The sequence below is a fragment of the Zeugodacus cucurbitae genome, chromosome 6 (assembly GCF_028554725.1).
Source record: "Zeugodacus cucurbitae isolate PBARC_wt_2022May chromosome 6, idZeuCucr1.2, whole genome shotgun sequence".
Lineage (NCBI taxonomy): Eukaryota > Metazoa > Arthropoda > Insecta > Diptera > Tephritidae > Zeugodacus > Zeugodacus cucurbitae.
The window spans coordinates 68,082,286-68,105,793 of NC_071671.1; the positions used below are offsets into that span (position 1 = coordinate 68,082,286).

General features: G+C 35.5%; 6 protein-coding genes across 16 annotated transcripts in view; all 6 read left to right on the forward strand.

The window, feature by feature from the left end:
- The window catches only part of LOC105212158 (potassium voltage-gated channel subfamily KQT member 4), a 51,954-nt gene extending 43,695 nt beyond the window's left edge, over nucleotides 1-8,259 (forward strand). For 3 of the 9 annotated variants that reach the window (XM_011183983.3, XM_029040128.2, XM_011183982.3), the window contains exons 8-20: nucleotides 1,022-1,209; nucleotides 1,857-1,901; nucleotides 2,434-2,615; nucleotides 3,563-3,649; nucleotides 4,854-5,438; nucleotides 6,057-6,127; nucleotides 6,618-6,745; nucleotides 6,809-6,905; nucleotides 7,065-7,328; nucleotides 7,395-7,513; nucleotides 7,580-7,701; nucleotides 7,770-7,966; nucleotides 8,024-8,258. In XM_011183983.3, coding sequence (XP_011182285.2) covers nucleotides 1,022-1,209; nucleotides 1,857-1,901; nucleotides 2,434-2,615; nucleotides 3,563-3,649; nucleotides 4,854-5,438; nucleotides 6,057-6,127; nucleotides 6,618-6,745; nucleotides 6,809-6,905; nucleotides 7,065-7,328; nucleotides 7,395-7,513; nucleotides 7,580-7,701; nucleotides 7,770-7,966; nucleotides 8,024-8,113 — 2,175 coding nt within the window. In that variant the 3' untranslated portion in view covers nucleotides 8,114-8,258. Of the gene's footprint in view, nucleotides 1-1,021; nucleotides 1,210-1,856; nucleotides 1,902-2,433; nucleotides 2,616-3,562; nucleotides 3,650-4,853; nucleotides 5,439-6,056; nucleotides 6,128-6,617; nucleotides 6,746-6,808; nucleotides 6,906-7,064; nucleotides 7,329-7,394; nucleotides 7,514-7,579; nucleotides 7,702-7,769; nucleotides 7,967-8,023 lie in introns of all 9 variants that reach the window. The other 6 variants (XM_011183980.3, XM_011183981.3, XM_011183987.3 and 3 more) reach the window with 6 other exon arrangements.
- A 552-nt stretch (nucleotides 8,260-8,811) lies between these two features.
- On the forward strand, nucleotides 8,812-12,523 carry LOC105212157 (protein lifeguard 1). 2 transcript variants are annotated; one of them, XM_011183978.3, is made up of 5 exons: nucleotides 8,812-8,993; nucleotides 9,723-9,864; nucleotides 10,499-10,800; nucleotides 10,859-11,107; nucleotides 11,176-12,523. In XM_011183978.3, the coding sequence occupies exons 2-5, from the start codon at nucleotides 9,834-9,836 to the stop codon at nucleotides 11,533-11,535; spliced, it is 942 nt and encodes a 313-aa protein (XP_011182280.1). In that variant the 5' UTR covers nucleotides 8,812-8,993; nucleotides 9,723-9,833; the 3' UTR covers nucleotides 11,536-12,523. The 2 variants fall into 2 exon arrangements, with proteins under 2 accessions (XP_011182280.1, XP_011182281.1); XM_011183979.3 differs by lacking the exon at nucleotides 9,723-9,864 and adding an exon at nucleotides 9,614-9,662 and having other exon boundaries at nucleotides 8,838-8,993.
- Nucleotides 12,524-12,778: 255 nt separating this feature from the next.
- On the forward strand, nucleotides 12,779-16,123 carry LOC105212156 (protein lifeguard 1). 2 transcript variants are annotated; one of them, XM_011183975.3, is made up of 4 exons: nucleotides 12,779-12,936; nucleotides 15,169-15,275; nucleotides 15,338-15,586; nucleotides 15,653-16,123. In XM_011183975.3, the coding sequence occupies exons 1-4, from the start codon at nucleotides 12,927-12,929 to the stop codon at nucleotides 16,010-16,012; spliced, it is 726 nt and encodes a 241-aa protein (XP_011182277.1). In that variant the 5' UTR covers nucleotides 12,779-12,926; the 3' UTR covers nucleotides 16,013-16,123. The 2 variants fall into 2 exon arrangements, with proteins under 2 accessions (XP_011182277.1, XP_011182279.1); XM_011183977.3 differs by having other exon boundaries at nucleotides 12,786-12,936; nucleotides 15,181-15,275.
- A 299-nt stretch (nucleotides 16,124-16,422) lies between these two features.
- LOC105212161 (protein lifeguard 1) lies at nucleotides 16,423-17,587 on the forward strand. The gene is made up of 3 exons (XM_011183991.3): nucleotides 16,423-16,703; nucleotides 16,785-17,033; nucleotides 17,092-17,587. The coding sequence occupies exons 1-3, from the start codon at nucleotides 16,581-16,583 to the stop codon at nucleotides 17,449-17,451; spliced, it is 732 nt and encodes a 243-aa protein (XP_011182293.1). The 5' UTR covers nucleotides 16,423-16,580; the 3' UTR covers nucleotides 17,452-17,587.
- Nucleotides 17,588-17,728: 141 nt separating this feature from the next.
- LOC105212162 (beta-alanine transporter) lies at nucleotides 17,729-21,430 on the forward strand. Its single transcript, XM_011183992.3, has 5 exons — nucleotides 17,729-19,175; nucleotides 19,243-19,561; nucleotides 19,613-19,871; nucleotides 19,928-20,736; nucleotides 20,804-21,430. Exons 1-5 carry the CDS (start codon nucleotides 19,063-19,065, stop codon nucleotides 21,119-21,121), a joined length of 1,818 nt encoding a protein of 605 aa, XP_011182294.1. The 5' UTR covers nucleotides 17,729-19,062; the 3' UTR covers nucleotides 21,122-21,430.
- Nucleotides 21,431-21,633: 203 nt separating this feature from the next.
- Nucleotides 21,634-23,475, forward strand: LOC105212163 (threonylcarbamoyladenosine tRNA methylthiotransferase). The gene has a single exon (XM_011183994.3). It carries the CDS (start codon nucleotides 21,711-21,713, stop codon nucleotides 23,421-23,423), a length of 1,713 nt encoding a protein of 570 aa, XP_011182296.1. The 5' UTR covers nucleotides 21,634-21,710; the 3' UTR covers nucleotides 23,424-23,475.
- Nucleotides 23,476-23,508: the final 33 nt, after the last annotated feature.

The window sequence follows — 23,508 nt, forward strand, 5'->3', positions numbered from 1 at the left end:
GATAGCGGAATAAAACATTACACAAATACTGTATTTGAGCTGTGACATCACCTGTGGAAAAAATGTCAAAATCGAACCATGACTTTTCTAGGCACCTGATATCAAACATGAAGAACTCAGTGCCTAATGGTAATTTTTCACCGAAAATATAGGTAAATCCCTCAGATATTTTTATGTAATTCATTCCCTCTGAATTTTTTTTCTTATAACAGTTTCTCTCTGTACCTGAAATGGTAAAAATCGGGTCATAACTTCCCCCAGATCCCATATACCTAATTATAAGTAATATTAAATTAAGTGAGGGTATAGTCTTCGATACATTGTATCTTGGTGGTGAAAACGAGTGAAATCGGTTTAGGAATTACCTCAGTCCCCTTATACTATTTATGATGATTTTCGAATTGTGTTATCTTTATAAAATTACATCAATAAATTGCGAGAGTATAAAATGTTCGGTTACACCGGATCTTAGCCCTTCCTTACTTGTTTGCGTTGTTTTTTGAGCACACATCATATATTCTGTCACGTAGAAGACGAAGAAGAGTTCTACAACTTGCGGAATTTTTAAGAAAATATAGGTTTCTTCAGTTCATACTAATTAAAAGTTATTGTTAAATAAAATGAATAAATGATACCAAGATTAGGGTTATAAGGCAAAGTCCACAGTATAAGATTTTATTAAAATAAAATCGTGATTATTTTTGATTCATTTATTTAGATTTCTAATTCGTTTGTACTATTTAAGTCTATAAAATAAAAAAAACCAAGAAGTTTACATATAAAACAATTACAAGCGCACACTTGACATTGTGCGACAGCATCAACTTACTGCCCTTATCATTAAAAAATATTTAGCGTTTGTACTTGAACAATTTAGTTTGAGCATTTTACAAGTACAAATATTTTTAGCGTCTTTCTGTGCGTATGTCAATCATTACACATGTGCCCAATCTATATGTATTTTGTGTGCACATATACTATATGCTGTATATATGTACATATATAATATATGTATTTTTAGGGCATTCTTGGCAGCGGTTTCGCCTTGAAAGTGCAGCAGCAGCAACGGCAAAAGCACATGATACGGCGACGACAGCCGGCCGCCACGCTCATACAGGCCGTTTGGCGCTGCTATGCCGCGGACGAACATTCAATATCGATCGCCACCTGGAAAGTACACGAAGTGCCTTTACCAAGTCCGCCCACCTCGTAAGTAAACAACACAACACAATTAAATATATAAACAAAAACTAGACTAAAGTTTTCTACAAAACTAAAAAAAAATTATAAAAATAGCAAAAACAGCTTTTTAGGCTTAGATTAACTAGTGAGTGCATATTTATGTGAGCATGCTCCAGACTGTCGCTTAAACGCTTTAGAAACTGTCAACATACTTTCCTTAATTAAACGGAAACTTATTTGTAGTATTGCTGGCGAAAATTACCTATATGTACCTACGTAATAACTCTATTGGGAGCGCTTTAAAGCTCTGAAAAAAACGCAAAGAAAAATTTAATTAAATGCGTTCCTCTCGGCACAAGCAACACGTTTCCACACAACACCGTTAGCACAGCCAAGGCAGCACAGTACCAACACAATCCACCGATATGCTTAACTTGTGCGCAGCAATTTTCCTACACGCCACTGTACGCAACACTCTTACGGCACGTTTACACTGTACCGAAATACTTACCTTACAAACGACATTTGTTCATGAAACAAAATAAAAATGTTGTAACAAATTTAATTACACCAAACTTTTATTGATTTGTTTGGCATTAATTTCTACTCCAATGGGTTTAAGCAAATAACTACAATTGTGTATATATATTTTTATATCTATTTTGTTTTTACAGTTCTGAATATTGGGATAGATTATTTAAGAATTTAAGTGAATATAGGTAAAAAAAAAATATTGCATATTCTACTATCTACACCTATGAACACACCAAACTCAGCGTACACTACTTGAACACATGTACCCACTAGCTACATACATAAGTGCCATAGAACATAACCGATTTGCCTCAAGACCCCCCATACAAAACACATGAACACACTTGGCTAAGGCGCCTAGAACTCTATGTAATACATACAAACATGTTTAGCTAGCGCATTAGCATAGATACAAGCATATTTCCAACAAAAGAAAAAAATAATTACAAACATGTCTAAATGTGTACGGCTAATGTCAATAATCGATACATACTATAAAACATAACACTAGAAGTAATAATGAAGAAAATAATATACTTTGTAGTCACTAGTGTAGTCTCTGTAACAAATGTCAATGTTACTAACTCACTCTAAAATAAAAAAATCATCAAAACAAAAAACCTATTTATGTCTGTATGTATGTATGTAGTGCCTACTTCCTACTACCGACTCTATGTACGTATGTATGTATGTATGTATATTTTTCTATCAATTTAGACGAGCTTCATCTAGCTTTAAGCACAATGCCTCATTCGTAACACGTCTCCCAACAATAAGACGGCATCGCAGCCAGAATATGCCACCGCGCGAGGTGAACACCATTATACCGCAAGGCCCGTCAAAGATCACCAAATATACGCGTACCATGCGAGAGATTAACACATCTGTGGAGAATTTGGGTATGTTTTAGTTGCAGTTGCTAGTTAAAAAGCTACTAACCGAAACGTACTACATATGTATGTTAAAGATCAAAACACCTGCTTGCACCACTAAACCAACAACAGCAATTAATGCATACATACATATGTCATACAGCATCAACAAAACAAAAATCGAAAATTCATAAAGACCCTTATTAACTTTCATACATATGTACATATATTTTCACACTTCAAATCGCGTCTAACTAAAAATTCATTATGAAACACCACATAGAAATCGACTGAGTACTACACGTATGTACCTAAAGTATTCATTATACTCACACATATTCTATACGCATACTCAAAGTATTCATTATACTCACACATATTCTATACGCATACTCAAAGTATTCATTATACTCACTCATATTCTATACTCATACTCAAAGTATTCATTATACTCACTCATATTCTATACGCATAACTCATCATAAACAACGTGTACCAACTGTGTTTTTTTTTTACAACTAGACGCTGTCATTCGTTCCGATTGTTTTATTTCACAAATTTATATTTGCAACTTTAAAAAGACTTAAACATTTTATTAAAAAATAACTGTATTGTTAGTAAACAATTTGCAATGTCAGTTATGCAGGGTTGCAACAGCAGTGTTTCGGGTTATCGCCGCATTTCAGCGCACCCACTCAAATAACGTTGCGACACAATTGAAATTCGTAGTATTCGTTAATTCGTACGCACTCGTGTCACTAATGTTGTTGTTGTTAATGTCATGAAAATATAGTATTTGTTGCATATTTCACATGCGTTATAGTTTTTGACTTTCGTACTTTGTTTATGGTTTCTTCGTTTATTTTTCGTTTGTTATCGTTTTCAACATACTTATTTGTTGCCACTTTGTTCCACAGTACCGTTTTGTTGATTTGTTTTATTACTTTCTGCTGCCTTCTTCTGTACATTTCCAGAAATAATACAAAATGGCAAAACTTTAGATCCCTGTTTTAGTGAAGATTCGGTGGTAGAAACAAGTGTTTTGAAAAAGAATTCCGATGGTAAGTGCAGTTGTTGTCAATTTCACGTCATTGCTAATGGATGTTGTCGTCTAGTTGTAATCACTTCTAACCAAAACAAAATAAATTAATATCAATAACAATAATAATAATATTTATTAAATTAAAACTAGTTGAATTCAGTAATAATATACAGGGTGCATGGGAATAATTTACATTTGCATACATAATTCTTTACAGAAAAAATCATGGTAGATTTTTGCCCATAAATATCGTGTTCTGAATAAGCTTTACATAAGTGAGCGATGACTTCGCTTAACAATTTGATCTTGTGCGAAATATTATCATAATACACTGTCTTTTCTTCAGTTGTAGTGCTCTTACTATTGTTTGCCTCTTATGTGCTCTTTTGACTTTTTTATATGTTTTTGTTTTTGTTTCCGATATTTCAAAGCAAATACCCAGATATTATATACAGTATATATTAGATATAATATACTTATTCCAATTTATTTGCCATATTATTTTCACATTTCTTGGTTATTAGTATTATTTCTTGATTCACTCAAAGCTTTCTTTGAACTTATTTACTATTTTATTTTCGTATTCTTATGGATCGCTAGAACCCGAAGCATTCGTATGAGCCTCACAAGCAGTTGCTATTCTCGTCTAACCAATTTTTCCACGAGCGCTCTGAGGACTAGAGTTAATGGATGGTATCAATTACATTCATACGCTAAGCAGATTCTGTAAGATTATAAACGGATCTATAGAGATGGTGCATATCTGATATGTAGAAGATTATAAGTACGTCATCTTACTGGAGGTTCACTGGTTCTATCATCTTTTTTCGTAGTGCTATTTGTTTCCAACCTTTTCTATTGCTTCTCTACGCTGTTCCATTGTAAATATATTTAGATGTGGTTATAAGGCTAGACTATAAAGTAAATGGTTTTCAACATCTTAAAATTTTCAAATACCTCTCTTTGTAATAGTCAACGCTATATCTGAATATCTCCTTACACCAATACTGATCTTGCTAAAGATGCTCAAAGGTGGTACTCAAATTGCAGATCATACTTCAAAAAACCGTTAAATATAACACCCAATCTAGTTAAATGTAAAATCGCTAAAGTCGCACGAGATAAGTATGTACATATGTGCTAGCTCCACCTCTAATAATGTGTTCAATTTATTGTCTGTATGGTAAATGTTCTCCAAACACTTATTTTCGTTCTACACATAGCAAAGCCCAAACCCCGTCTAATCGATTGTCAACAAAGGTTCAGCTCTATTTCTCTTGGAAGTTTTTGTAGGAATGCAACGGACAACAGTAAACAACAACCACAACCACAAAAACAACAACAAACAACGCAACTACAAACAAATAAACAGTGCGCGCCAACAACAACAACACAACAAAAGTCGAATACTTTCAGGAACCTCTGTTCTTCAATTGTCAATAATAATAAAATATCGAACGTGCCCAATACCTCGGACACGAATAAGCACGAATTAGCGGTTAATAATGCAACGAGCAGCAGTCCCTCTAACTTGACCAGCGTACCCGTAATACTTTGTGGCTTCATGCAGGGCAATTTCTTCGGTTCGAATTTTTCACTGCCTCAAACCTCAAACTGTGATGAAACGCGTGAGAGTGAGCTTTACAATCGGGCGCAGTACCTCGAACCACGTCTACTCGCCAGTGTGCATGATACGCGGGGCAATAGTATGCATGAGGGACGTTGTCGGTTCGGCGGTATAACAATTGGTGGCGGTGGCGGCGGCGGTGCTGCAGGTGTTGCACGCAGTCGTGCTGGATGCATGGAGAGTGGGTATTCTTGTAGTAGCCGCATCGGTATCCCTTGTAGTCGAAAATAGCTGTACTCGTACAGATAGATACCTTTGCTCAAATCAAAATCGTGACCTCCTCCTCAATATTGTGTAGAAACCATGCTAGAAGTGTTATACCTAAATGTGTCTCCGAAAAAAATTTATTCGTACTTAGTGTGTGTTGTTGTGGTAGTACATAAAATGAGTCGAATACTCTTAGTTTACCAAATCTTATGTTATTGTAACCATCAAATAGCTAACTATATTTGATGTTACATCATTTTCAACGTGGACGAGTCTCTTCCTCGTTAGTACATACTCGAAACAAAATGTTTCTTCATCATTCAATTGTTTAGTTCAATTCGCACATATATATATTTACGAAACTAATTACCTACATACTCGTAACTACTAACTATGCCATAGGAACTCTCATAACATACTATTTACTCTACTTAACTCTATAATCGTACTTATACTTGTAATTGTAAATTTCATTGTTGTTGTACAATATTTGATTTGTGTGGCCGTAAAATTGTGAACGATATATTTTCGTAAATTTATATATAATATTTTTTTTTCAATTTTCCTTCTTGTCATTTTCCACTGTATTCAGATGAAGATGAGGAGCCGCGATATACGCAACTGACGAGTCAACATAAGACGGCCATACGATTCATCAGAAAGGTAAGGAACGCATATTGTGTACTCAATTACATGAAGTAATGAAATACTTTACAGTTAAGCTCCTATGATAATTAATTAAGTGATACAAGAGCATTAGACAAAAGTAGTCGAGTAATGCACTTGGCGCATGTGGGTCAGTGGCAAAGTGTTGTTACGAAAAGCTCACAGCATACGGAAGCATTAACTAAGAGACCAATACCAAAGTCATAAATGACGCTCAATACAGCTTTTGACCTGTTTGTGTTAGGTCAATGTTACACTACTATTCTTTGACTCTACTTAAATTCATGTATCTTATTCCCAAGTTAAAAAAAAAAACTGTTTTTATTAAGCTCTGAGAGAATCTATTCAAGCTTCTAAGGGTTTCTCTTGATTTTCTACGATCTTTCCTCTAGAATATAAGTAGAAAAGAAACAAAGCTTCTTATATAATATTTAAAAGAATCTATGAATCTATTGCAATCATCGCTTAAATTTAATTTCTTTCACAGCTGAAATACTTTGTGGCTCGACGCAAATTCAAAGAAGCTCTTAAGCCGTATGACGTTAAAGATGTGATGGAACAATATGCAGCAGGTCACGTGGACCTGCTCAGTCGGGTCAAAAATGTGCATGCAAGGTACATAGCTACAAAAATATAATAACCTAATGGTAGTTTTTAATTTTTTTTTCATAATTTTAGACTCGACCAAATCCTTGGCAAACAAGGGTCAAAATCAAAAGATGTTTACGCTTCTAAAATTAGTCTAGCTTCGCGTGTAGTCAAAGTAGAGCGACAGGTAAGGAACGAGTTTTAAATGTGTTAAAAATATGGATGTACGATCACCAACGATCGAATCTTCTCAGCCTTAATGAATCAGTACAGAAATAAATTTTATTTTTATTTTCATCCAAACTTTTAATTTTTTGTAAACTTACTTTTATTTTGTAATGTTTAGGTCGCTGATATCGAAGAAAAATTAGATGTACTTATTAAAGCTTATATGGAGGATCGTGAACGCTTCTTAGCACTTCCATTGTCTACACAGCCTATAGTTAAACATTCCAATAATAACAATGAAGATCACTCGAAACGGGGCGATTGGGCAACGGGCAATAATAAACCTAGTAATAGTAATAATACTAATAGTACACATGCGACAATCAGTGCTAGAAGAGATTTCTTCTCGGCGACGAAAATCGGGGTCAGGGATGACAATAAGGTAAAGCTTAGCTTAAATGAGATGAATAGTTCATTAGTTAATTTTAATTTTTTTTGTTTATTGTAGGTTTCCGATGGGCGTGCGTTTGCGCCATCCTTCGATTTAGCGTCGGTTAGTCCTTTTAAACTATATAGTGATAATACCATATCCGAAATAGAAAATCCAAAAAAACGTGTAACTCTAAGGTGGGTTACAACTGATATATGTAATTTTTTGTAGATATACGAATGTTTGTACGGTCTCGTTTACAGATCCGCCTCCAATCCTTGTGATAGAGGAATTTATAAAGAAGATAATTTTGCTATAACGATACCTGGTCTAAATGAACCCTTAAGTAGTAGCTTAAAACCGAATTTACGAAAGGAAAACTCAAGTAAGGCGCAAATGAATTTAAAGTATATGAAATTTGAAATCACAAAACATTTTTTAAAACCGTTCTAGTTATACTTATCGATGAGGTTGAAGACTTCGAAGAGGAGGATCTTAATTGCGAAGGTGAAATGGATCATTACCCCTCGTGGGAGATCGATAGTGATGCCGGTGCTAATGTTGATCTCGACTGCGATGTGGCGGCAGAAGATACCGCTCTTCTGCAACAAAGATCTCATTCGAAAATTATTATTACTTCCGTTACGCCTGTAAGTCTAATTGATATATAACGCATATAATATCAATCTTGTATTATCTTATTTCAGGTAAGCTCAGCAAATAATCTCACAGATTTAGATAATGAATCCGCGGATACGCCTACAAAATCATCATTACTTTTCCCGCAATCTGGTTGAATTGTAGTATTTTCACTTTTTTATGTTTTCCATTTGTGTTCAGATTTAAGTAAAAACTATTTTTTAATTAAAACAAAAAAAGATTTAGAAATGTTAAAATAAAGCAAATTTTAAAACTCATTAAATAGGAAATTAAAAATAATAAAATTATTTAATTAAACAAAATATTGTTTCGATTATTAAGTATTGAGTGGTTTATTCTCCAACTTTGTCATGTAAGTATTGTTTGTAAATCATCAAATTGAAGACCTGATACTAAAAAGATAATAGAACTACTAATATTACATGAATACTAAATTTTGTTTAAGGCTGATCGTTGTAACAATGGCGTATGTATATGACAAATAAATATTATTAATTTAATCGTAAAATATATTTTTTGTAAACATTAAATAAATTCCGTTATTTATTCTGTTGGAAAGCAAACGATTTCAAATTATTTACCACAGCTGTTTTAGCAAAGTCTCAAACCATATTTAACATTGCCAACAGGTGGTGCTGTAATATCTGAACCTTTTATTGGCTTCTTATACTCTTTTCATCACTGTACACAAATTTTAATATCAAAACAATATTAAAAATTAAACTTTATTTGAGTAAGTTTTTCTGAAAAGTTAAGTTTCCTCGGTGATTTTACTTTATGTTTAGTGTGATTTTAATGTTTTTATGTTGTATCAAAGCATCCCTGCGCTTAAATTTCGAACATCGTAAAATTGGCTGCGATTGGTTGTGCTCAAGAAAGAAAATTTTCGTCATATCTGCCGCAATTGTAATTCGACTGAGATCAAAACAAATAGCACTTTTGCGTAGCTGCCAAAGAGCAAAAAGTGAAAATATAGATTAAAGACTTTTCTGTGGAAAAACGTCATATTTTTGGAAGGTAATTAAACTTCAACAATAATTTACAAATGACTGGAAGTTCAAATCAATGTAATGTGTTTGTGCTAAAGATGTTTCTGGAGATTGAATTATCAAGAACATTCTCGTATTTGTCGTTGAAAAAAAAAACCAATTAGAATGATTTGGTAGATATATAACTGAAGAGATAAAGGTATATAATAAGGGGATTCACAAACCGACGCCTATTTTTACATATTTTCACTTTAAAGATCAACTAAACTATTGTTGTGGCCCCGTGAGTCATTTCTGTAATCAATGCTCGTCTTACGGCCTACAAGAATATTTAATTCGAACGAAACGATGGATGCTATCGGGTATGAGCAGTGTAGGTCCGGGCTATCTGTGGAGAAATTCTTAGTAGATTATAGATTTGTACTAGTATTGGGTTTAATGTCGTCACTGCTATTGCGAAATGTGATTAAACGTAAAACAATAAATACTTATATATACTACATGAATTATTTCAACTTGTAGAACATAAAAGCATATGTGCTGTTAAGTAATCTTCCCATATAAATATAAATGAGAAAAATTATAAATGCAATATTTATATTTTACATACATGGATATTTAACGATTTTCATTTAATATACTTTACAGGTATTTTAAAAACATCTAATATCAGCTTTATAAGAATTCAATATGGGAGGTAAGTAAAACGAAGACGCAGCTAAATAATATTTTTCTTTTTTTTTATTTCCTCAATTAGCCAATCATAGTTTTTAAGAACCATTCCATCTATAATTGGAAAATCAAAACCAACTGAATTTTGAAATTCGAGAGCGTCTCATTAAACGGAAACCAATACACGTAATTAATAATGTCGTGGCAGGCTGGCTCAACGTATCAAGGTTAATTTAAGTTTTTTTTTTTTTTGTAACTGAACTACTAAAGTAATTTGTAGTTGCATGCTTGAAGTGATCGTTATCATTAAATCGTGTAAAGTGGTTAAGTAATGTCTGCTTATTTCTTACAATACAACTGAAAGTAAAGTTAATGAAATGCTCTTAGTATAGTCACATCTAAATATCACTACTCATATGTGTACATACAGTTTTCTTAGCTGATAAGAACACTACGAAAACAACTGTTTAAACACAAATTCATATATCTAGTGGATATACATACATCCAAATATACATACCATACATTTATTGATAAATGTATATCAAACAAATTATATTTTATAGTTGTTGGACTATTAACATTATTAAAACAAACATTGCTATAATAACCAATTCATAAATGTGAACAAAAAATATTCATAACATCAAACATATGTACATGTAGATCTTTTTCGTTTAGGTGCTCGAATTTTGGTAATATGCATTTGTGCTTGAAAAACATTTGTATTGTTCATTACTTTTTATATCAACCATTATGTTCCCATTTGTTAAAGCATTTTTTATAAAACTTTTCAATTAATAATTGAACATATAAAAGCATGCATTTTAATTAACGAACATGCCTTACACATCATCACAGATCCTAACCAGCAATACTTTGGCGGTTATCCTCCTCAAGGTGGCTATGCACCGCAAGGCGGCTATCCACCGCAAGGGGGTTATCCACCACAAGGAGGCGGTTACCCACCCGCAGGGGGTTATCCACCAGCAGGAGGCTACCCACCTGGTGGATACGCACCACAACCCGGCTTTGTCGTTCCACCTCCACCGGGCAGCGGCTATGGAGCATACGACGATCCTGAAGGTCAACCAAAGAATTTCTCTTTTGACGACATGAGCATACGTAAAGGATTTATTCGTAAAGTCTACATAATACTTATGGTATATTAAACTAAATTTCTTTATTTCTATAAATGCTAATACATTTTTAATGAAACAGGGTCAATTGGTTGTAACCTTTGGCTTTGTGGCACTGTTTGTATTCCATAAAGGCACCCAAGAATTTGCAAGAAACAATCCAGCTCTCTTCTGGGTAGCTTTGGCCGTTTTGCTTGTAACAATGATTTGCATGGCCTGCTGTGAGAGTGTACGTCGTCAAACACCTATGAATTTCATTTTCCTCGGTTTATTCACACTAGCAGAATCGTTCTTAATGGGAGTATCCGCCAGCCGCTATGCACCACAAGAAGTAAGTAATTTCTATTCGTTTTTCATAATTATATTTATTAATACCTCTCTTCATTTGCAATTCTTCAGGTACTTCTAGCTGTTGGAATTACAGCCTTGGTATGTCTGGCCCTTACACTATTTGCCACTCAAACCAAATATGATTTCACCATGATGGGAGGTGTATTAGTTGTGGCAATGGTTATTTTCCTTGTATTCGGTATTGCGGCCATATTCATCAAAGGAAAAATTATAACACTAATTTACGCATCCATCGGCGCTCTACTCTTCTCTATTTACCTCATTTATGACACACAACTCATGATGGGCGGCGAGCATAAGTACTCGATTAGTCCTGAGGAATATATTTTTGCTGCGCTTAATCTTTATCTGGACATTGTAAATATCTTCATGTACATTTTGACAATAATAGGCGCATCCAGAGACTAGGAGTAAATGTATCAAAAGCATTCATTGCTTAAGCGGATCAAAAGATCTGGCAAAAATTAATTGCATAATCATTTTCTATTACTTTCCATTTTCGAAATTTTTTCCATTATAATTATACATGTACACCTATTTTTGAACTTAATCTATATGTGCGTGTATATTTTGTGAATCTCAAACCAAATTAACTTTTTTCTTTTGTAAATTTATACTGTGCTAAGTACAAAACTTTGATTATATCATTAGTGCATCGAAATTTTCTTATTCAACATTTTTCTAAAATTATAGCACAGTTATAAATACGAGTGGTGATTTTTCCAAAACAATAACACAGTGTAAAGACTACTAATTAAAAAAAAAAATGAGTATTTCGCGTTGAAAAAGCATTAATCTCTTTTGAGAAGTAACCGTAAAAACCAGCAAGAACATTGACCAAAAAGAAACAAAAAATAATTTATTAAAACTGTTATAATAATATATGTATGTATATAGGGATTTATGCAGCTACTTATGAAATATTTGTGTAATGAACTATTGTTTTGTTTATTAAGGTACTTTTGTTTTTTTTTTATTAACTTCTTAGTGGTAGTACAGATTCAAAATTATATAATAAGATGAACGAATCTTGAATATTTTAGGCTTCATACTTGCAAAATACGATATTAAAAAAGTAAGCATTGAAACGAAACTATTTGCTTATTCCGAGAAGTGAAGTTGTTGTTGTTACCAAATCATAGTCGCTATTGATTTACCGCGGAACGGTTTTCAAGCACGAATTGCAAATACAAAAAGTCATTTATTTAACAATTTATTGCGCTATATGTACGAGAAAGTCCTATTGAGAATTGAACTAATGAAAGCCGTTGAACTCAACATACACCAGTGTACATTTTGTTGGTTGATAACTGCATTAATGTAATGTAATAATTATATATATATATGCAACTTCAAAAAATAACTTACAATAAAGTATTTATTCTATATAAACTTATTTGTTTTACATGTTTTTGATATATGAGGAGTTTAAAGACTTTTCTTTTTAATATTATGGACCATTAACTTTCTGTAAGTTTTTTCCTGCGAAGTACCATAAAAATCACTTTAAATTATTTAACATTTACAACTGCGCTCTTATTTGTCCATTTGTCTTTCATAATTTTCCCATAAGCGTTTTGGAATCATAAACACTCTCGGGAAAGTTTATCAATTCATTTCGTTATCAGCAGATAAGTAGATTTTATCAAAAGCTTATATGCTGGAATGGAACACCTGCGTGCCTTAACTAATTTGTCCGGTACTCGACTGGAAAAGCGGCAGTACGAATTTATACGCTCGTCGTGTCATATTACATTTTATTTTAATAAAGATTTTAAGTTCTTCAAACCAAGCGAAACATGTATCAAGGCAAGTATATACAATACCAGTGCGTATGCAAAAGTAATAAAAACACATCGGCGGAAATACAAGTGCAACAATAACAACACAGTGGCATAAGTACTAACAGGAACCAGTGTCAAGATATGAATTATATATGTACATATGTATATATATACTGGTACTGAAAGCTTACTAATCAATACAATGTGTAGCAGCAGTGGTCATACATAGATTTGATACTATTTTATAATAACCAAGTGTGGCTAACGACGTACAAAACGAGTATGAGTCATGGACAAATATATAGGCTAATTGTTGATAAATTTCTGTGCAACTAACGATTTTCACATGAACAGCGTTTATATGTATGTACATCGAATACATGTTTGTTTTAAGCTTTGCTTGCTATACACTATATATGTATGTTGTATTTAGTTGTTTTCGCCTTAAATGGCTGGGCTTGCGCTGCATACTAGCATGGTCTAGAAGAGGTTGGAAATTGATTAATTTTGTAGGTATATGCCCACATATATCTACAGTAGGGTTAAAAAAATAGCAATGTTGAAATGACTTAGTAAATATAAAAAAAGTGTTGTTGTATGCATCGCCACACTTGTATTGTAGGGGTCTCATACTCCGGAAGCGGAAAGAATTCCAAAATATGGATACTTTTGCCATGAGATTAGCGCTCGCGTCACGTATGTTTTGTGTGATATTTTCAATACTGTTGTTGAAAATGACTGTTAGAAATGTCCATGACAGATCAATCTTTAAAAAACAGATTTTACTAAAGTGAATACAGGAACTCTTTCGCAGCGAATTTTTGAATCAAAGAGTTTACTCTGGCCGGCATGTTTATGTACATATACAGTACAATATGTTTAATTATATGTATGTTTCTGGTGTTTGTACACTCGTTCACTTAGCAGCTTAGTCGCAATTCACACGCACTTTATTACTTCCGGTCGCCAAAAACCCAAAGTAATCAAGTTTTAGCATTACGGCTATGCCTTTCTGCCAGCACTACATGTAGTTATAGGATTTTTATAAGCATTTCTCACTCAATGTTATGCTAATATTAAAGTTGTTTTGTTGCTTTTCAATGACTTAAAGCTTGCCTCTGTTTATACTTTGCACTTACACCGCAACTACACATAAACACCTATATAAATACACACACACATACAAACATAGACACGCACAAGCATTACACGCATACACTCATAAATTAATGTCGATTCTTATCACCTTATAAATTATTGGGGAATATTTTTATTCTTACATATCACAAAACCATGCAAATCAACATTTCTAGAAGGTAAGTTGAGTGTTATATAGAGTAAATAGCGTAAGCGGCTTTCGAGATTAGTGATTTAGTTTAAAGACTTATGCAAGCAATGATTCAGCCTTCTTCTAAATAAATAATTCTTTGTTTTCTGTGGAAGAAATCGATCTGAAAGTAAACTTAAGAATTCGCATTTGTTGGAAAGTCGAGTCACCCTGGACCTGGACCTTGGACGCTACATAGTGTGAAGAAATATTTAATACAAGTTCTCCAGTATGATCTCTCACCACAGGATGCGATCACCTCAACAAATGAAAAAGATTCCATTCATCAAGTTTACAATGCGCGATTTGCAATGCCGACATAGGGCAATTACTTAAGTCCGAGCTCAAACACGAATACTATTGTCGCAAATTTTCGGGCGATTCACTTTTGGTGTTACTCTTTGCGTTCACACGGGAAAATTGTGTTTAACAACTTCGGGGTTTTCTGTTATTCTCTTTCATAACATTTTTCTCAACTCCTTGTATATCGTCGCCTCGAACTGTTATGAATCAAAAAACACAAAGCGAACACTGGAGACTCGGCGCGATTTTCATTTCCCCTTCGCCCCTTTCCTACGAACCGGGAGTTGCCGAAACAATAATACTCGCTTTTGAACGCGTTGTAACACAGACTATTGGTAGAATTACTGCTCTGATTTCAATGACCTAAAAAATCCTCGATCATTTGAATCATTTCGGTGATAACACTGGGCTTTTCACTGATCTACAAAATCAAGTAATTTCTCGAATGATGCCGAGACATCGTGAAACGTTTTAACTTTTTAAAGAAGGCCTTTTTTGAAAGGAAGTAGCCTAGTCTTAACCTTAAAAAAAAAACACAAATAAACACAAGACAATTGCACACAAATCACGCACATTAAACACATACAAAAACAACTCATCTAAACTCACATACTAATTTTTTCTTAGCCGCTTACGCAGGTGAAAATTACGATGCGGAAGGTGCGAAAAGCTTCTCCTTCGATGAAGAGAGCATACGAAAGGGCTTCATACGCAAAGTCTATTCGATACTAATGGTATGTGATACGCGCTTCATTTTCTTTGACATTCAATTGAGTTGTTTCTTCCTTTCTTATAGGTACAACTACTCATCACTTTCGGCTTTATCACCGTCTTTATATACGTGGATGCAGTCAAAGATTGGGTTCATAATACACTATGGATATTTTGGGTCGCATTGGCAGTGCTCTTGGTGACCATGATATGCATGGCCTGCTGCGAGAGCGTGCGTCGTAAAACACCGTTAAATTTTATATTTTTGTTTCTATTCACATTAGCCGAGTCTTTTCTACTCGGTGTAACGGCCACCTCGTATGCCTCAAGCGAGGTAAGAGAGATTTTGTTTCCAACATATCTATACAATAGTTGATCTCATTAACATGTCTTTTTTTAGGTTATGATGGCCGTTGGCATTACAGCCGCTGTTTGCTTAGCATTGACACTCTTTGCCTTCCAAACTAAATGGGATTTCACCATGTGTGGTGGCATACTACTGGTTGCTATTGTGGTATTCCTCATTTTCGGTATTGTGTGCATCTTCATACCCGGCAAAGTAATAACGCTGGTGTACTCATCCATCGGTGCATTGATCTTCTCCATCTATCTGGTCTACGATACACAACTGATGATGGGCGGTAAGCATAAGTATGCCATTAGTCCGGAAGAGTATATCTTTGCGGCGCTCAATCTTTACCTGGATATCATTAATATCTTCATGTACATATTGGCTATTATTGGCGCTACAAGAAGCTAAAGGGTTAAATTTTAGTTTTTATAATAGAGATCTTTTTTATTTAAGAGAATCAATTTATGTACGTTAGAAAAAATCGATTAAAAATAAATGTTGTAATTAATTTAAAAAAAATATTAAATTTATTTATTACTCATCAATTCACGAATCAGTGAAATTTCTGTCTTGAGAAAGCACATGGCAATAATTTGGACGTAATATCAAGTTCTAAATATTGGTATTAGAATCCTCCGTCGTTTCTCAACAGATTCCTTACACAAGAATTGTACGCACTTTATGAAGTCATAAAGCGATCGGAAGAACAATCCACATATGGTACACTCTCCGCACTGCCACAATCATTGAATCATTGTAGCATTCGATATGTACTCAGATTAAACGTATGCATATGTAATTATTCAAATACTTATGTACATCAATGACGGTTTGGAAAAATTTCAAAACTTGTAAATAAATCACGAAAAATTGGAAATTTTTAAACGCAAATTTGTTTTTTTCTTCATAATTTTTTCGTCGAAACGAGTTAAGGAACGCAAAAAGAAATTGGTCAACATTTATCTGTATTCGCCGCATGAGCCGCCAGCAGTTATTATACAAAATGCAAAGACGCGATTTAGAAAGTTTGACTTTTGAAGATTTCGACGACAAATACGTGCGTCATGCCTTCATCACTAAGGTGTTCGGTATTATAGCGGTAAGTACGAGCAGCAGGATCGAATGCAGTCTAAACACTACCGAATCCAGCGATGATATGTGCTAAAAAAAAACTTTACAGGTTCAACTCATGGTAACGTTCGCAATTATCTTCACATGCATTTACGTAGATGAGATACAGGATTTCCTAGCGGATCATCATTGGCTGATGTGGGTGGCATTGGGTGCCGTTTTTGTCATCATGATACCGATCGCATGCTGTGAAGGCGTTCGTCGCAGCTTTCCCTTAAACTTTATACTACTAATACTATTTACATTGGCCGAGTCATTTTTGCTTAGTTTTCTTGCCATTAAATACTCACCCGATACGGTTAGTATTCAAAGGCTACATATCAATCACTATAACAAAAATTGCTGCAACATTTCAGGTTCTCTATGCGCTCGGTATAACGACGCTCGTCGTTCTTGTGCTCACCGTTTTTGCGATGCAAACCGCCATAGACTTCACCTCTTGCGGTGCCATACTCTTAGTGGGCTCGATTATTTTGCTTATTATCGGACTCGTAGCGATATTTGTGCCTTCACGTACGCTGATGATAGTTTACTGCTCGATTGGTATTGTCGTCTTCTCCTTCTACCTGATCTTTGACATACAAATGATGTTGGGTGGTAACCATCGGTACCAGATTAGTCCAGAGGATTATATATTTGCAGCGCTTAGTATATACATCGATATTGTCACACTATTCATGTATATACTAAGCCTAATGGGCCTGATAGACAGTTAAAATAAAGAAAATCTATGTACATGAGTTTGGAATGATCTATAACACCTCTGAATGCATATATTTTTTAAATTATATGGTTGAACTTTACTTTTATAATGTTTAATTTATGTAAATGTATTAAAAGAATTAGAAAATAGCGGGAGTTTTGAATAAAACGAATTGTTAGTTCGAGACTGTTGGTCGAGGCGAGGTCTGTGACTGGTAGTGCTTTAGTTATCACATCTTCATTGAAAAAATGAACTAGCTCGTTGAATCCCCTGCATTCTTTTAGATACATAATCGGCATCAAACGAATTCACGCCCATATTAACAGACGTTAATGAATTCCTATATGAAGAAAGGCATATTTCAACGAGTGGCAGTAGGTTGAACCAAGTTCATTGAGGTATTATGAAACCAAATTACATACAAATGTGGGAATATCGATTATCGTGAGTGAAAAAAAAAAATAATTAACCCATAATAAACACGGTAGTTGTCTCACACATATACATATGTATATATGTACATACCAGTTAAATGAATACCTTCCTTATGGAACTAATAATAGTACAAGCTTAAGTGAGTAATGCCTTAATGTTTTTGCAACTATCGAGATATACATTTATATAGATGTGTGAACATACATATATTTGCAAAATGAAAATACCTATTTATTCTCTTGCATGCTTTGTTTTGAAATAGAAAACAGTCCCATAAAAAAGTACGCCCAGCAAACCCAGTAGTTGAATGAGTTTGTGGTTCCTCAAAAACCGGAATTTAAGAATTAAGATGTGTTGCCTGTTTTCATCATCATTTGACGGATATGCCTTATTGAGGCGCTTGAGATCCCATTTGGAATACATATCATAGGTAGAGAGATTTCCCTTTAAATATAAATTGTTTGGAGAGACAGATTATTAACTTAACTTAGAGCTTAATCAACATTAGTCTAACCTCTAACTGCTTGAAAAACATTTCCGTGCAGAAAACACTACATATTTATAGATAGGACGACGTACGGCGAAAGTTTCGAAAATAACTTCAATACCAGCCTTGCTGGAAAGGCCAGCAACACTACCACTGAAAAATCAAGCAGAATCACACTAGTTTTAAACTGAACCCAATAAATTGCTTGTACGGGTCCCATACATATTCTACTATACGCTCAAGCTAGGAACCATGCGGTCTTTGAGTCTCCCATTGAGTTAGAGACCTTGGCAACGCTATGGTGGCCAATTAATTAAACAGACTAGTGCCCATAATGTAATTATGACCAATTGAAATTGTAAATCAAAACAAGCACAAATAAAGTCGACAGCGCGCTTAAGTCGTCATACAATTGAAAGAAGCACAAAACGACGTTGATAGAATCAGCCATCGCCATCAATGCAACCAAACCACAACGACTCACACAAATTTGTGAAATTATGAATTTACAAAATATTTGGGGCTGTCATTTCAAACAGCATTCACCCCATTAACTTGGGGTTGTGTCGCGCGCGTTCAGTTCCAAGTGGGCTCTTGTGTCGCACATAGTTCGGATTCGGTTTCGTGTCGCAATCATTTCGGGAAGTCCACTACTTAAGAAGTTATGAAAATTTGCTTAACCGTCTAATTAACATACCATCCATGGATTTCGATGAAGTACTTAAAGAGGTGGGATCCTTTGGCTTGTACCAAAAAATTATTATTTGTTCGGTGCTGTTGCCTGCCGCGCTACCATGTGCCTTCCATGCCTACAGGTGAATGAGAAAGTGTAAAATAATTGTTGTAGATCTTTTGTAAGAAATAAACTATCAAAATCCATAGCCAATTATTTATCGCAGCGTCGCCGAAACACTGGTGCCGTGTACCCGAACTAGAACCATGGGCGCAGGATTATGGAATGTTGGTGAAAAATCTTAGCATACCGTTGGGTGTTTCAAATAACAGCGCAGAATACGAGAGTTGCATAATGTACAATCGTAATTACTCGGATATAGTGCGGTATATGGAATATCGTACGCCCATAGAGTTGCAACAGGATAAGGTGTGGCAAATTGGTAATCCCGGGCTTGCGCAGTTACAACCATGTCAACATGGTTGGTATTACGATCGTACCATGTACACCAGCACAGTGGTCACAGAGGTATTTGGAAGCAAGCTACTGAGTTTTGTTGATTAATTTCATTTCATTTAGTGGAACCTGGTTTGTGAGCGGAGCTACTTGGTCACGCTTGCTTTGGTTTTGTTTGGTGTTGGTGGTTTGATCGGGAACTATGTGTTCGGCTATTTGCAAGACATGTGGGGTCGACGTCCCTCTTTTTATGTATATCTTATTATAGAAATTGTTGCATGTGCAGCTAGCGCTTTCGCATGGAACTACTACTCGTGGTTGGGTATGCGCTTCGTCGTGGGTCTTACCGTGCCCGCCATACTTGCGAGTCCATATGTTTTAGGTAGGACATTACACAAAAATAATTTTGTTACTCAAACAAACATTTGCTTCGTATAGCTATTGAACTGGTTGGTCCTGACAGACGTGTCTTCTGTACAATTGTCTCCAATATTGCATACTCGTGTGGCCTGGTACTACTAGCTGGTATAGTCTATCTTATACGGGATTGGCGCTTTCTCACACTGACCGTCTCACTCCCTCTGTTATTGCTTTTTTCCTGCTACTTTGTGCTACCCGAGTCGCCACGTTGGCTGATCGCAGTGGGTAAAACGCGAGAAGCGGCACGTATTTTGAAAACTATAGCTCGGGTCAACGGTCATAATATTCCGCCAGATTTCGTAAAAATTGTCCAACAGAAATTGCAACAAACAGAAGCGGCAATTCGGAGCGAATCGGATGCATCTTATGGCATTTTGGATTTGTTTCGCACCACAAATATGCGTCGCAAAACTTTAATTATTACACTTATTTGGTTTGCAAACACCAGTGTCTATGTCGGGTTAAGCTATTATGCACCGGCTTTGGGTGGCGATGAAATATGGAACTTTTTTCTAGCCGGGGTTGTAGAATTGCCCACATACTTTATGCTATGGCCAGGTTTGAGCTACTTCGGGCGGCGCTGGATTCTTTGCATTTCTATGTTAGTGGGTGGCGTCGCATGTGTGCTGACGTTGTTGTATGATGAGCAGCCGGAAGTAATGTTGTTGCTATACTGTGTCGGCAAGATGGGAATTTCGTCGGCATTTGTTGTGCTTCCGCTTCTCGCCTCTGAGCTCTACCCAACCGTGGTGCGTGGCTTGGGCATGAGCTTCAGTTCGGTTGTTGCTATGATCGGACCTATTGTAATACCCATTATTAATCACATGGTGAGTATAGTAAGCAAAGATTTAGTTACCAAATTTGTTCTTTCTACATTGCTCTTAATCCTTCAAGGGTCAACGTATGCTTGTATTACCGTTAATTATAATGGGTATTCTTTTAATAATCGGTGGTTTGGCTAGCCTGTTTTTACCGGAAACGCGAGGTAAAAATTTACCGCAGACCATTGAAGAAGGTGAGGCGGTGCCCTTGAGATTTTTCAATTGTGGTTGCTGTTGTTGTTGTACAAAAACCCCACGTAGTCCTGATCTGAATAACTCGGCTCTAGTGGCGAAATATAAGAGACAGCGTGAGCGAGAGCAAATTGGGCGAGGACGACGGCAACAAATCACAGTTTGCAGTATTTGCAAGAACGAAATCAAGGAAACGTGACAAATTCAATCAGTTATACCAAATCGAGTTGTAAAATGTATAATCTAATTAAGTTGTCGCCCAAAAGTTCGAATTGGACATTTCAATAATAAAAATATGTGCTATTTATTGGGCAGGTTCAAAAGACAGTAAATACAAAACTAGTTTAAGCAAAGAACGGCTTTGCCGAAAATGGAATTTATTTATGCGACATAGAGGCTGATGTCTGTAGTGTCTAGATTATATTTCTTGTGTTGTTATTAGGTGGCTTCAGAATTTTATCCTTCAAGTCTATCCTAGAACGGGAGAAGGCAGATGAAAAACGTTTAGATAGAAGCCAAGTATCGGCTTGCGATTCATTCACATTATAGTATGTTTTTCAATATTATTTTTAATTATATATAATGTAGTAAAATATATATTGAGTTTAAAGATTTTATTTACGAAAACCATAACACAATATACAATTGGCAACCCTAAACAATTCTCACATATCGAAAATATTAATGTATCGATTAAAGAGTTTCGAATGATTATTATCTAGGCGATATTGTAAACATCTAATTTGCACAACACTAACAAAATACTCACACATGGTTAAACGTCAAAAATGCCCGACAATATTCAGGCTGCAATGGAAGATTTACCGGAAAATAACATCGAGGACATAGAGGATCTCATATCAGAAGAAGATGTAAAACCACGCGATCGTTATAAAAATAAGAAAAGTGTTTCCGTACGTCCTAAAAAGCGCGGTCACGTTGTTTCTAGTGACACCAATGGGGATACAGAGGAGCGGCAATTGCCAGAAAGAAAAATTTACGAGAGTGTTATACCAGGCACTCAGACAGTGTACGTGAAAACCTGGGGATGTGCGCACAATAATTCCGATTCTGAGTACATGGCTGGTCAACTGGCTGCGTTCGGTTACAATCTGACGGATCGAAAGGAAAATGCGGATCTTTGGTTACTTAATAGTTGCACGGTAAAAAATCCTTCAGAAGATACATTTCGGAATGAAATACAATCTGGCATGGCCAAGGGAAAACATGTTGTCGTAGCCGGTTGTGTGCCACAAGGTGCTCCTAAATCGGATTATTTACATGGGCTGTCGGTCATTGGAGTGCAGCAGATTGATCGAGTGGTTGAAGTAGTGGAAGAAACATTGAAGGGTCATAGTGTGCGATTGTTACAGAACAAAAAGGAACATGGCAAACGTGTTGCTGGGGCACGATTGGCGCTACCAAAGGTGCGAAAGAATCCTTTAATAGAAATTATACCCATAAACACTGGTTGCCTTAACCAATGCACCTATTGCAAAACTAAACATGCGCGTGGAGATCTCGTTAGTTATCCTCCACAAGAAATTGTTGATCGTGCTATTCAAGCTTTTGCTGAGGGTTGCTGTGAAATCTGGTTAACATCGGAGGACACTGGTGCATATGGCAGAGACATTGGTGCATCATTACCGGAACTTTTATGGCAGTTGGTTGAAGTTATACCAGAACATTGTATGTTGCGTGTGGGAATGACCAATCCACCCTATATATTAGAGCATCTTGAGGAAATTGCAAAGATTCTCAATCATCCAAGGGTTTATGCATTTATGCATGTACCAGTACAAAGTGGTAGCGATTCAGTTTTAGGCGAAATGAAACGCGAATATTGTCGTAGCGATTTTGAGCACGTAGTGGATTTCCTACGTAGCCGTGTACCTGGTGTAACTATTGCCACTGACATAATTTGTGGTTTCCCTACTGAAACTGAAGAAGACTTTGAGGAAACAATGGATATGTGCGCCAAATATCATTTTCCAAGTCTATTTATAAATCAATTCTTTCCACGTCCCGGTACACCTGCAGCCAAAATGGAGCGGATACCAGCAAATCTGGTAAAGAAACGCACTAAACGGTTAACGGATCTCTTTAACAGCTATTCACCATACGATGGTCGCAAAGGTGAACAATACACTGTATTGGTTACAGAAATATCACATGACAAGCAACACTACGTTGGGCATAATAAAAGCTATGAACAAATATTGTTGCCTATGCGGAACAATCTACTTGGCACAGCGGTGCGAGTACGAATAACCGATACCAGTAAGTTCAGCATGATGGCAGAAATAATTGATGATGAATCTGAATGGACCCGATGTGCCGTAAAACAAGAGAACAATGGTCATATTCTTAATGGCAAAGCTAGCACGCATTTAGAGGGTGGAAAGGAGGACGTCATACGCAAATATGCTGGTTTTGGATTGATCTTGTTGTTCGTGGCTTTGATTGTACAATTATTAAAGAACATTTTTGTAGCGATTTAACAATAAAGTTGTATAAAGTCAATATGCATGCACATATGACCATAAATTTAAATTTGTTAGTGTTTTAATAAGGAAATTTGCATTT